The 12,324-nt window shown below is 32.9% G+C and overlaps 4 protein-coding genes across 6 annotated transcripts; 1 reads left to right on the forward strand and 3 right to left on the reverse strand.

Moving 5' to 3' along the window:
• The first annotated feature begins 2,262 nt into the window (after positions 1 to 2,262).
• LOC108226321 (leucine-rich repeat receptor-like serine/threonine-protein kinase RGI4) lies at positions 2,263 to 3,279 on the forward strand. The gene has a single exon (XM_017401263.1). It carries the CDS (start codon positions 2,263 to 2,265, stop codon positions 3,277 to 3,279), a length of 1,017 nt encoding a protein of 338 aa, XP_017256752.1.
• Positions 3,280 to 4,074: 795 nt separating this feature from the next.
• On the reverse strand, positions 4,075 to 6,230 carry LOC108226322 (uncharacterized). The gene is made up of 7 exons (XM_064080213.1): positions 6,087 to 6,230; positions 5,709 to 5,982; positions 5,507 to 5,594; positions 5,271 to 5,392; positions 4,973 to 5,187; positions 4,608 to 4,871; positions 4,075 to 4,515 (listed from the first exon to the last, which is right to left on the reverse strand). Exons 1-7 carry the CDS (start codon positions 6,228 to 6,230, stop codon positions 4,075 to 4,077), a joined length of 1,548 nt encoding a protein of 515 aa, XP_063936283.1.
• Positions 6,231 to 7,997: 1,767 nt separating this feature from the next.
• Positions 7,998 to 8,516, reverse strand: LOC135147289 (uncharacterized). Its single transcript, XM_064080214.1, has one exon. It carries the CDS (start codon positions 8,514 to 8,516, stop codon positions 7,998 to 8,000), a length of 519 nt encoding a protein of 172 aa, XP_063936284.1.
• A 255-nt stretch (positions 8,517 to 8,771) lies between these two features.
• LOC108226323 (stress response protein NST1) lies at positions 8,772 to 11,932 on the reverse strand. Of its 3 annotated transcripts, none has more exons than XM_064080525.1 (12): positions 11,802 to 11,932; positions 11,644 to 11,704; positions 11,414 to 11,476; positions 11,202 to 11,311; positions 10,986 to 11,123; positions 10,374 to 10,508; positions 10,188 to 10,286; positions 9,990 to 10,101; positions 9,544 to 9,600; positions 9,325 to 9,393; positions 9,186 to 9,245; positions 8,772 to 9,059 (listed from the first exon to the last, which is right to left on the reverse strand). In XM_064080525.1, the coding sequence occupies exons 1-12, from the start codon at positions 11,889 to 11,891 to the stop codon at positions 8,782 to 8,784; spliced, it is 1,272 nt and encodes a 423-aa protein (XP_063936595.1). In that variant the 5' UTR covers positions 11,892 to 11,932; the 3' UTR covers positions 8,772 to 8,781. The 3 variants fall into 3 exon arrangements, with proteins under 3 accessions (XP_063936595.1, XP_063936596.1, XP_063936594.1); XM_064080526.1 differs by having other exon boundaries at positions 11,211 to 11,311; positions 11,641 to 11,704; XM_064080524.1 differs by having other exon boundaries at positions 11,641 to 11,704.
• Between the last annotated feature and the right edge of the window lie 392 nt (positions 11,933 to 12,324).

The raw sequence follows: 12,324 nt of genomic DNA on the forward strand, positions 1-12,324 counted from the left end.
ATATTGTATCCGGATATATGTGTCCGCCGATCTTTTTCAAAGCCAGTATCATGCCACTAATTTGTGGCCGTGTCGTTGGCGTAGTGATCATTTGGGCTATAGCAGTTACCGCGTGTCTCCTTTTTTTTGGGAAGAAATATATATCCATCATGTTTTTGAATAGAGAGGAGAGCATGTGACCTCTGGTAGATAGATCTTGGATAATTTTGTATGATATGTCTAGAATATCATAACAAACGTGATTTCTCAGGACCACACTTTTGCATACCCAGTAGAATTCTGCATCGTGATTGCCCAGGCGTTGTGCCATTGTCATAAAGTATGTAAACATGCTTTCATCAGGTCTGTTTATAACGTGTCCCCAATGATATAATTCATGTATGGGAATTTGTTCCAGTAAAGCTCTAACAGTTGCGTCATTCTGATATTTTATCCAAAAAATTAGGAAATTGAAGAAGGGCTTAAACCTTTCAGTTGATGTCTTCATGAGTATAAGAGCAACGGTTCTTAACGGGATGTCATGTATTAAGTCAGTGGCTGAGTATCGAATAAAGTTCCAATTTTTGCATGTGGCACGCAAGCGAACTCTTTCTTGATAGTTCAGCCTGTCTATTACCAACCTCAATAAGTCTGCTGGGAGATGGTTCCAGTACCTGAAATCAGCTTTGCGGGCAGCAATTGTTGTCTCTTTTTTGGCTTTGATGTTTGGAGCATGTGACTTCACTGTTGCAGTAGTTTTTGTACGATGCAATTGATAATCTCCACTTGTCTGTAATTCATATTGAAAAGTTTTCTTTTGTGAAAGACATCACAGATTAATCTGAAATTATTGATTGGGTAAATATAAAAATATTTGTGTAGAGGTCTGACCTTAACATTATAGAGTTGCAGAGCATTAACATTTGACGCATCTTGTTTCATGGTTTCCCGAGATATTCCAGAGAGTTCATAATTGTCTGACCTTGGACGTTTCATGTTTATGTGTTTGTTTGGAGATCTGTATCAGGAGTTGTTATGTATTTGTGTATTTGTATGCTTGTGTTTTTTGGTTGATCAGAGTTTACATTGAGTTTATATTGAAATCATGTATTAGATATTTAGTTGGATTAGAATTTTGATCGTTGCATACCACCTGATTCATTGTACACTTAGAAGTTCTGTATTTTTAATTTGTTTATAAATATAAATTTTAAAATATTAATATGTTTTCAAATTTAATAATTTATGTTTGTAAGTATATTCTGAATTTATATTTATAGCTCTTAAGTTTTATTTTTATTTAAGAAGATATGTTTTTGGTTTAGAATGGATGAGCATTACTGTGAATATATTTTGGTAGAATTTACATTTTTTTTAAGTATTTGGCTGCAGAGAGCTGAATCTTGCGTGTTTTGGTACTGAAATAGCAATTGAGTTACAGTTCAGTGTTTCAGAAGCATCTTCAAGGGGAATAATGTTCTTTTATAGTTGGTGCTGCAGTTTGGCCTCACTTCTTGGCATGATAGAGTAGCACTACAAGGATTCCTTGTAGCTCCATGTAACTTGAATGTGTCAGAGTCCTAGACCTCGATCGATTCTTCGAAAGAGTTTACAACAGAATTCCATAGCTATCTACCAAACATGATAGTGCTCAAGTGTTATTTTCACTGGAGTAGTTGAAATTTTTGTCAGAGGATATAATACAGAGGCTCAGAGAACTGCTCAGAGAATTTTATTTTAAACATGGACGTTATTTGGTGTCTCATTTGACGTCCTAAATAAAAAAATTTAGGACAAGGATTAAAAAAATTTATATAATTCGTAATTTATTATTTATATTTTAAAGGTTACATCATGTAATTAATATGTTAACAGTAATTAATTGAATTTTAATTAAATTCTATTAACCAACAGATTATACTTAGATTTTATAATTTATTATGTATTTATAAATATTTTTTAGTTTATTTGTGTATTATATATTAAATTAAGAAATTAATAGTATTTTTCATTATAAAAGTCAAGTGTTTTTTGATAATAATAATAATTTTACAACGCGCTCTATAAGACTTTTTTTAAACATCTCACAACTTTCTATCTGTTGGTATCAATAAAAATGATCTACGATTAGCAAGAATCACATATAATGCCAGCTCAATGTGTATAAACAGATGCAAATATGATTAATGGAAATAAAATTGTAAAGTTAACATTTTGATAAGAGGTGCTTATACATGAGAGTCGCAGAGGAAATATTATATAAGCAGAAGTGATATTTTTTTTATGGTAGGGGAGCTTAGAAAGCTTCAGAGCCTGCTGCTATGGCAAAACAATATAGTTGGCACAATCCCTTTTGGGCTCGGAAGCTGCACTCAGCTAACAGTTATTGATATCTCTGAAAATCTTTTGACAGGCAGCATTCCTACAAGGTTTAGAGCCTTATCAGGACTTCAAGAACTTCAGCTGAGTGTCAATCAGTTATCAGGTATCATACCAACTGAGATCATAAATTGCACAGCTCTTACTCATGTGGAAATTGATAACAATAATATTTCTGGGGAAATTCCTTCTCTAATAGGCAAACTAAAGAGCATGACTCTTTTCTTTGCCTGGCAGAATAAGCTAACAGGCAATATTCCAGAGTCATTGTCCGAGTGTGAGAATCTCGAAGCTCTTGATCTTTCTTATAACCATCTTTTTGGTCCTATACCAAGACAAATATTTGATCTAAAAAATATTTCCAAACTGTTGCTCATTTCCAATGATTTATTGGGTTTTGTACCACCTGAGATTGGAAATTGCTCAAACTTGTACAGGTTTCGGGTAAGTGACAACAGATTGGCAGGTACTATTCCACCTGAAATTGGAAATTTGAAAAGTCTCAATTTTCTTGACATGTGTAACAATAGAATTGTTGGTGGAATTCCTGCATCAATATCTGGCTGTAAAAATGTTGAGTTTCTTGATCTTCATTCCAATGCACTTACTGGTTCTCTACCTGATAGGCTTCCGAAAAGCTTACAACTTCTAGACATCTCAGACAACATGCTTACAGGTCCATTAGCTCCAAGTCTTGGTTCTTTGACTGAACTAACAAAGCTTAATCTTCGGAAGAATCAACTTTCTGGCAGGATTCCTGCACAGATCCTATACTGCAGTAAGCTTCAGTTGTTAGATCTTGGAAGCAACGGCTTTTCAGGGGAAATACCCAAAGAATTGGGTCAGATTCAGTCACTTGAGATCTCTCTCAATCTAAAAAGTTGTGAGATGTTTAAAAAAAGTCTGAGAACATATACTTAAATGGATTGAAAATGGGATGTCATACATGCTGTTGCGAAACAAAGGCTGCATATACATTCACGGGAAGTCGGTAAATCAAATTGTTTCACAATATATAGTGTTACAGTTTTTCCTGAATTGTGAAATATATCAGCCTCAGTTCTGATAATTTCTTCCCAGGACAACATATGTGGCGTGGCCTCTCATTAACATACATAAGTCTATCTGGTTTGTTTTAAGCAAATGAAGTATACGGAAACACAAAACAAACCATAGTCGTAGATAACCTTGTAAAGAAAATGGCAATTCCAATGAAGTAAAAAAAATTAGCAGCTGGGAGTGCAACCATGTTATATAAAAAATCCATTTGAAAGATGCTGATGAATGAAAACAAAAAGAAAACATATTGCAAAACTGCTAAAACCTAATGGACAAAATTAAACATAGTATTGAGAAGTCGTTTCAGAAACCAACAATTCAAGTTTCAACCGGATAATCATGAAGAAGAAGCTAAATAACGGATGCACACACCTGAAATATACCTGCAACAGGCCATCAAGTGCTCTGGCATCAAGTGGTTTGTTAGATATAAGTCGAAGAAGAAAACAATAAAGCATCTATTTATCAGATAATACCAAAGTTAAATTTCATAAAACAATAAAAGGAAGTCTTACAAAAAAGTAAAAAGAACCGGAATGTTACTAAAAAGCAATTCTCATGAGATATCTTTGTAAAATAAAGAAGGTAATACCCCTAGCCAATTAAAGGCTCTACTGATACTACTGTTACCAATAATAATAATAATATTATGCAAGCTTAGGTATTTGTACGCTTAAGACTTTTGTTTCCAGGGCTTCCCTTTGTACCTGAATTTGGTGGTGGAACCTGACCTCCATTTTTTGCATGTCTCTGAGCATCATGACCTTGTTCTACTTCTAAAGAGCCCTTTGATGTATTTTCTGGAGGAGGTTGTACTTGGTCTGAATATTTGTCATCATTTGGTTTTTTTCTCTTTTTCTGCAGATGATGTTCAGACGGTTCCGTGCTTTCGTGGTCCAAGTCATGTTCCGAGCTATCTTCACCGGAATCAATTTTAGAATTGGAAGTTGGTTTGTTGCTTTTCACGTCATCTACCTCCATCACCGTGAAGCCTTCTTTATGCTGAACTGTATTGTATTGATTCAGTTTGAGCCTAAATATGCAAGTCCTGCCGACCATATTATTTAAAATTGGTGGCATCATTTCTGGTGTTGCGTTCTGTTGCAGGGAAACCAACACATGTAATAATTGTAAAGTGTAATGCAATTATATTAAGTCAAGCATTTGTATCATGTTGGAAAGGTGAATACCTGGTCACTGTTGAGTAGATGCTGTGCTGAGACCTTTATTAGTTTCATTACATGTCTATCAAATATGACAAAGGACGTATCGGCAGTTGAATCCTTGACTGCCAGCGTTACTTTATATATTGGTATTGGTTTTGTTTTATGAGAACATTTGATGCATTGCCCGAAGTCATTCATTTTTTTCCCACACTTGTTGCAGCCAATATAATACCAGCCTTCGTTCGGAAATAAACCAATCACAGTTGCTTCGGAGTAAAATTCAATAAACTGCATAGTAATTTAATAGCAGACAAGGTGTATTATGGAAAAATTAGGTTTCTGTTGTAATCTGCATTATAAGTGACTAAATTATGTTGTTTATTTCTTACATTTTTTCCATCCGGGAGTTGTGCCTCAAATAGTTGTGCTATTGTCACAGTTTCAATATTAGCCATATTTTGTTGCTCCTGGCTCTTCATAGATGGCACAAGTGTTGGGATTATACTATTTTCCAACTTAGTACTCTCACGCAGTGTTGTGACGGCCGAGTGGTCGATATTGAAAAAGTATTGTGTTGAACTACTTGACCACAGCACAAATTCCCCTGCAAAGTTGTAAGATCACATTGATTAAGAAAGATTATATGAGTCATGATTAGTATAAGGTTGAAAATAATTGAATGCATACCTTTCACAAGTCTTGTGGAAGTACCAGTTATGATTACAATGACATTTGCCCGGGTGTACTCATTTTCAAGCTTTAGGAATTCAAATGCCTGATTCTCCCACAATGTGACCTTTATCTCATCTCTGAATGAAAGAGAGTAATATCCAAGGGTTGAAAAAGTAAAGCATAACTATGTAATTTAAAGCAATGCTTATTTTTTGGTAAGAGATTATTGTAATTGTGTAACAGAAGCGCACCTTTTGTCTGCAAGGACAATATCTAATGACTTTTTTCCGCTTTTGGCAGTTTGTATATGAGTATAATCTTTCAACTTTCCCACGACATCTAAAAAATAATCTCTGTGCATTAGTATTATAGAGAAGTAAATGCTGGTTGAGTAGTTGGCTATATCAAAGTATGAAAAAAGCTGGTAGTTGTAATGGATGGATAAGTTATTACCTATAAGAGTCACAACATCTCCAAGTCTTGCCTTGGTTTCTTCGAAAGTCTTCAAATTAAATTGGAACATAGGGATAGCGGGCACATCACCAATTTTCTTGACAGAGGTCTTTCTATGAAAATTGACAGTGTACTCTCCCGGCACAGGTCTGTACGTGTCGGGTGCAGCAGCTACATCGTAGTTTGAAATCAAGTATACACTTCCAAGTAGGAGCCTTTTAGAGAACTCTGCTATTAAACCAAATTGCAGGGGTCCAGCCTGGACTTGGGTCCCCTGTACAGTTTGTTTGTTGTATTAAAAAGTTTTCGAAGTCAATTTTCTATATTGTTGGGGAGAAGAAACACACACACATATATGTAATAATCAACAAAGCATACCTCTTCATCAATAATGATATAGGTTTTGGTTGTGGCATGTGTTGCTCCTGGTTTTCTCCCTTCCCATTCCCTTGAAATCCGAACTTTGATGAAGCCTGTTCCCCTTCCCAGAGTTAAATCTTTCAATAATGTGTATGTCTCCATGAATATGCTATCGTTCGGGGATTTTGCTTGCTGAGTGATGGTTTTGTTTATAGAGTTGGAAGAATCCGTGCAGAAGTGAATTTATATACGTTGATAGTTGTAGTGAAAGAGAGATTTGATAATGATACGATTCTATCCTTTTGATTTTTAGTTAAATTATAATTTTGAGTAGTATAATTCTATTTGACTTGTAATATGATAGAAGTTGTGAAATATTATAATTAATTTCATGTTTTTTTATAATAATACATATAGATAGATATTAATAATATTATAAGAAAATAAAAAAAATAATTATATGTTTTTTAGAAAAGCAAATGTATAATAGATAATTCTATGTTTTTTTATAAAAACATATTCATATTAATATAGAAAAAGCATATAGAAATAGATAATAATTTTTTTTTATCATTTATACTAACAATTTATAAAATATATAATATCATAAAAGCTAAATTTGAAGGAAAATAATTAAGTAGGTTAATATAATTTAATCAAAATTCAATTTATTAGGATTTAATTATAATTTAATTTTATTTGATGAATTTGACTTATATTAAAACTATCAGGATTATAACTTTGATTATAATTCTATTTAATGAATTTGAGTTTTAGTTGAAGTATAAATTTGGAACATATTAGAAAATTAAAGTAAAATTAAATTTTAAAGATATTAGGATTATAACTTTAATTATTTATTAATGTCGATATTTTACTTCTTGTTGAAGAAGAAATTGTTATTTTTGACATTTTTGTTAAAGTTATAAAAAGTTATATGAAGTTTCTTGTTAAAAAAAGATATTTAAAATTATATATTTAAAGGTTAATTTTTAATTTTAAGATTTAAAATTAAGAACTGGATTTTTGTCGGTGATTGGTTTGGAATTGGTGGTCAAATTTTCAAACAAAAGTCGAATGGGTGAGGTAGTCTGTTTTTAGTGTTATGTAATTTAATTAATATAAAATATGTAAGGTTTTGTGATTGGAAAGGTAATTAAAAAAAAAACTTAGGAAAGTCTAACATCCGAACAATGAAAATCACAGTTCACATCACTTGGACAGTGTTGGAACATGATGTCCCCAGGGCCAAATCTCTGACGCACGGCTCACAGCCTCGTTCATAATGCCATTATCCACAGTGCCATTAAAGTGTTCAACATTGTCATGCTCTAGAGTTGAGGTCATAAATTAACATCTACTATAACAATACACCTGTTGCTTAAAACTGTCTTACATCTCCATAACAGTTCTTAGATTACTGAAGTCCACGGGTATTAGTCCAGTGAGATTGTTTTCCCCAAATTCCTATTGTGCTGCTGGTGCATGAGCAAGTGCTATTCCTATACCACACTTCTTCAGAAAAGGGGTATCATTGACACAATCTCTAGTCGCATCCCACAAATATGGTTCTTCTCCTGTAACTTATATACTATTTCATTGGTCACACTCAAAAAAGAATATAAGAATAGCTAGACCAGATGAAATAACAATACGAACCAACCCTCAACAGCTGCAGTACTCCATTAGTCCTCCAAAACAACAAAGAAAGAAAAAAAAAAAACAAAGACTGTATGTATTGTAGAAATCATAGGCTATCTTGAAGTTATTTCAACTACTGGTGTAAAAGAATCCAACTGATATATATAATAATCTAATAATCTGATATTTGTAGTAGTCCTAATATTAATTCACATGAGTAGATAATATTAGCAAGACGTAATAATGAATCCGGGCAATCCCCAAGAAAATCAAGTTAATTTGTTTACATCATCCCAAGTTGGCAAAAACCTCATGGTAAACAACATTTTTTGTCATGCCAACAATTGGGTGGGTTTCATTTTCGCACACTATATGCAACCCCAATGGTGTTGTTACTCTCGATATCGCCACATAGAACTGTCCATGGCTGAAAACCGGTCTTGGCAAATATAAGCCAACATATTTTAGTGTTTGTCCTTGGCTTTTGTTTATCGTCATTGCATAACAGAGGGATACGGGAAATTGAACTCTTTTCAGTGTAAAAGGCAGTGTTGTGTCTGACGGCCTCATACAAATTCGTGGGATGAAAGCCTTCTCACCAATATGATTTCCGGTAACTATGACAGCTTCTATAACTCGGGCACATAACTGAGTGACAATCAACCGTGTTCCGTTGCACAATCCCTTGCTAGGAGCCAAATTCCTTAACAGAACAATTGGAGCTCCAATTTTGAGCTCGAGTTGATGATTTGGTACTCCTGCAATTCTTAAAGAATTCAAATATTCTGGTGTGTACATGCTTTCCATTGATTCATAGTTAACTGTGCTTTTACAAACTGAATCCACACTTCGATATATTTTGGACTGGCCTGCAAACAATTGAATTGAAGTTAAATTATAGTAGTCTAATATATATATGGAATAGCAGTGAACAAAAATTTGAACAAACAAAAGGAATAATATAGAAAACTGGAACCACAGAGCAAGCCATGTTATGAATAAAGCTCTAAACTGGTTTTTTTAATAAAAAAAAATTTGACTCCAGGGCATTTTTGCTGGTACAACTCTAAGCTTATCTCAAAACATTTGACCCGAATGCGTTGTTGTACATCCGGATGTTATTTTGGAATATAGTTCTTTTAGGATTACTCCGATCTAGTAATGTTTTCATCTCAAAGGGAGTCTCTCGTAATAGTGGCAAGCGTACCTTTCCATTGCCACAACACAAAGAAAACTTATCTGATTTCAACTGGCATTCCTTCTCTGTTTGCTCAAACCTCCACATCAAAGCCCCACAGTGACAACAGATTTTATCGGCACATCCTATATCAAGTATTGAATTGCTCGATGCTGCATTTATAAATATATTAAAATCAAAAACATGTTTGATGAACGTGTGAATTTATTGCATTTTTGAAACATGCCATAAGCATTCTATTATATTAGAAATTAGTTAATGCTCAAATTTAAGATTACCGAATTTTTCCTTGTTTAATTTTATCTTGCTCCTCATCCTTTTACTCAATGTCGGTAAAGCTGCAATAAAATAGATATGCATCAAAAAACAAAAATTGCCGCATAATTATCATTTAAATATTAAGATTGCACAAACTACCTGCAAACTTTTCAGGAGTCCTGACAATTACTTTAGAAGCATCACATTTCATATTTTGTTCTTCATTTTCTGCATAGTTTATTAATGCTTGCATAAGAGCAATTTTCAAGATAATGACATATGTTAACTAAAGAAATTTCAAGTAAACATTTCGATCATCAAAACTACTTGCTTGACATATAATATAACCTGAAGTGAAAAAGGAAAACAGAATTATACCATTGCGATACACCTGTTGTCGTTTGTTCCTACGTTCTTCTCTTTTCTCGGCATCACCTATATATTGCAATTGTAAAATCATTATCATGTTAGATAATTTACATTTTTACTTACAAAACATCAATTACTCAACAATTACACGAAATTTATATTTTCTATAAACAAACAAATGTTCTAACAAAACATAACAACATGCATTGCACCCTAAAACCCTCACAAATAAAGGTACTCCCTCCGTCTCAATTTATAGGTCCAGTTTGGAAAAAAAATTGTCCCAAAATACTTGTCCCTATCTTTTTTCAATACAAATTTATCTACATATTAATTGTGATTTTTTTGAAACTCAACATTATTCTCATTTCTCAATGCACTAAATCCCTATATTTATTGTGATTTTTTTGAAACTCAACTATAAATGGACCTATAAATTGAGACGGAGGGAGTACCATTTTGGTATCGTGAACGCCTTTTCTTCTTCTTCACTTCCAATCGCTTCTGGTTGAGGTGATCATGTTTCTCCTTAGCTTCTAACTCAATCTTTTTCAAAGTGGCCTCTTTCTAATCATAATGTAAAATTAAAAGGTCAGCATAATAGTAAGGAAAAAATTTCATGATTTAAGATTAAGGTACAGAGTATTTTATACCTGTGCTTTGTATCTGGCCCTTCGTTTCTGGTTGAGTTGATCCCGTTTCTCCCTAGCTTCAAAGTCCATATTCAAACCATCCTTTTTGCAAGCCTCTTTCTAATTATAATATAAAATCAAAAGGTTATCATCACGTAAAGGCAAAAATGTTAATGTTTTAAGATGAAGGAACACAATATTTCATACTTGTGCTTTGTATTTCTCCCTTCGTTTGTTGTTGCGTTCATCCCGTTTCTCCCTAGCTTCAGCCTCAATCTTTCTTAAAGCCTCAGAGTTTGACAAACTTGTGTCCAAATTCAAATCGTTTTCGGCAGCCTTTTTCTAATTATAATATAAAATCAAAAGGTTAGCATCATGTAAAGGCAAAAATGCTCATCTTCTAAGATGAAGGAACAAAACATTTAATACTTGTCCTCTGTATCTTGCCCTTGGATTCTGGGTGTGCTGGTCCAGTTTCTTGCAAATTTCAAACTTATAGAAGTATTGGTTTTATAATTAAGATATATTTTTGATTTTACCTTTTATCAATACAAATTTTACACTTACATTTATTCTACAAAAACTGAAAATAAAGATTTTAACTTTTTGTTTACCATTAAAATTCTTGAAGATATGTAAATTTTTGGATTAGCTTCTTTTATTAAATTAAAAAGCAAAAAGTCTAAAAATTTCAAAGTCCAAATCCAAAGCATCATGTTTGCAAACCTCTTTTTAATTTTAATATAAAATCAAAACGTTATTATCACGTAAAAGTAAAAATGCCAATGTTTTAAGATGAAAGAACACAACATTTCATACTTGTGCTTTGTATTTCGCCCTTCGTTTCTTGTTGCGTTCGTCCCGTTTCTCCCTAGCTTCAGCCTCAATCTTTCTTAAAGCCTCAGAGGTTGACAAACTTGTGTCCAAATTCAAATCGTCCTTTTCAGCAGCCTTTTTCTGATTATAATATAAAATGAAAAGGTTAGCATCATGTAAAGGCAGAAATTCTCATCTTCTAAGATGAACGAAGAAAACATTTAATACTTGTGCTTTGTATCTTGCCCTTGGTTTTTGGGTGTGTTGGTCCAATTTCTTGCTAATTTCAGACGCCGTCTTTTCCGAAGTTTCAGACATTACAGGCACAACTATAATGTCAACATAGAAATTATTAACACCATTTTAATTGTATAACCTCAACCTCAGCACAAAATTTAAAATATTGCAGAAATTATTATAGATGAACATACGTGTCAATGGGTTATGATCACCAACCAAATGTGAGTAGCTCTTGAATACATCTTGTCCGCTTCCTATTTAAACAAATTTCTAATATTACAAATCAAAGAGATTAAACAAATATTGTATAATATGTTTAAACATTTAATAGGTGGGCAAATAATGACCAAATAATTAGTTTCTATTCACAAATTCAACTTTTAAAAGTAATCTAAATAAAATATTTACAAATACAAACCACCTTGCAACTTAATCCTGCGTTTGCCAGCCAAAATTTCCAAATCTGTCATCTCCGGGACACTCTTCAGTACATTCAAAAAATTCCTAACGTCATGCTTCAAAAGCAGCAAGCAACTTCATTTGTCAAAGTTAAAATTTGTACATATTAATACACAATACCTGTTCTTCAATATCTCGTAAACGTTTCCTTTGATCTTCTTTGAACTTTTTCCAACGCTCCTCATCGCGCTCCATCAACCTGATAAGCATATAGCAAAAAAGTAAATCATAAGCTTATCTTCGAAAAAAATTAGTAAATACAATAATATGCTAATCATGTCTTGCTATCTATCAATTAGTGGAAAACATACATGTTGTAAGATGTAACCTGTTTGCAAGGCTTGAGCTAAAACAACATTTTGTTTATTTTATCCTTTGTGCTCCGAAACAAAACCATATTATTGAATGAAATAAATTAAATTACGCAGAACTAATTGCTTAAGAGGTTTAAGGATCTGAACCCATGAACTTGTCATTTTTATACCTATATAATTGCTTAATTTGACTGCACCTATGAGGTTTGGTGAGTTTGTGGTGTTGATTAGTCCATTGTGTTTTACAATGTGTAAGTAGTTTTCAAGCTTGAATGGCTTATTATTTGTTCCTTCAGTTTTTGTATGTTTAGTTGTCTAACAAATGATTA

The sequence above is a fragment of the Daucus carota genome, chromosome 6 (genome assembly GCF_001625215.2).
Source record: "Daucus carota subsp. sativus chromosome 6, DH1 v3.0, whole genome shotgun sequence".
Lineage (NCBI taxonomy): Eukaryota > Viridiplantae > Streptophyta > Magnoliopsida > Apiales > Apiaceae > Daucus > Daucus carota.

Coding starts and splice junctions, on each gene's coding strand:
- LOC135147289 (XM_064080214.1), bottom strand. CDS start 8,516: ATGGAAAGCATGTACACACCAGAATATTTGAATTCTTTAAGAATTGCA.
- LOC108226322 (XM_064080213.1), bottom strand. CDS start 6,230: ATGGAGACATACACATTATTGAAAGATTTAACTCTGGGAAGGGGAACA. Junction 5,983..6,086: donor ATATCATTATTGATGAAGAG/GTATGCTTTGTT, acceptor CAAACTGTACAG/GGGACCCAAGTCCAGGCTGG. Junction 5,393..5,506: donor ATTGTCCTTGCAGACAAAAG/GTGCGCTTCTGT, acceptor TCTTTCATTCAG/AGATGAGATAAAGGTCACAT.
- LOC108226321 (XM_017401263.1), top strand. CDS start 2,263: ATGGTAGGGGAGCTTAGAAAGCTTCAGAGCCTGCTGCTATGGCAAAAC.
- LOC108226323 (XM_064080524.1), bottom strand. CDS start 11,891: ATGCTTATCAGGTTGATGGAGCGCGATGAGGAGCGTTGGAAAAAGTTC. Junction 10,287..10,373: donor GGGAGAAATACAAAGCACAA/GTATGAAATATT, acceptor TATTATAATTAG/AAAGAGGCTTGCAAAAAGGA. Junction 9,394..9,543: donor ACAACAGGTGTATCGCAATG/GTATAATTCTGT, acceptor TAAACTATGCAG/AAAATGAAGAACAAAATATG.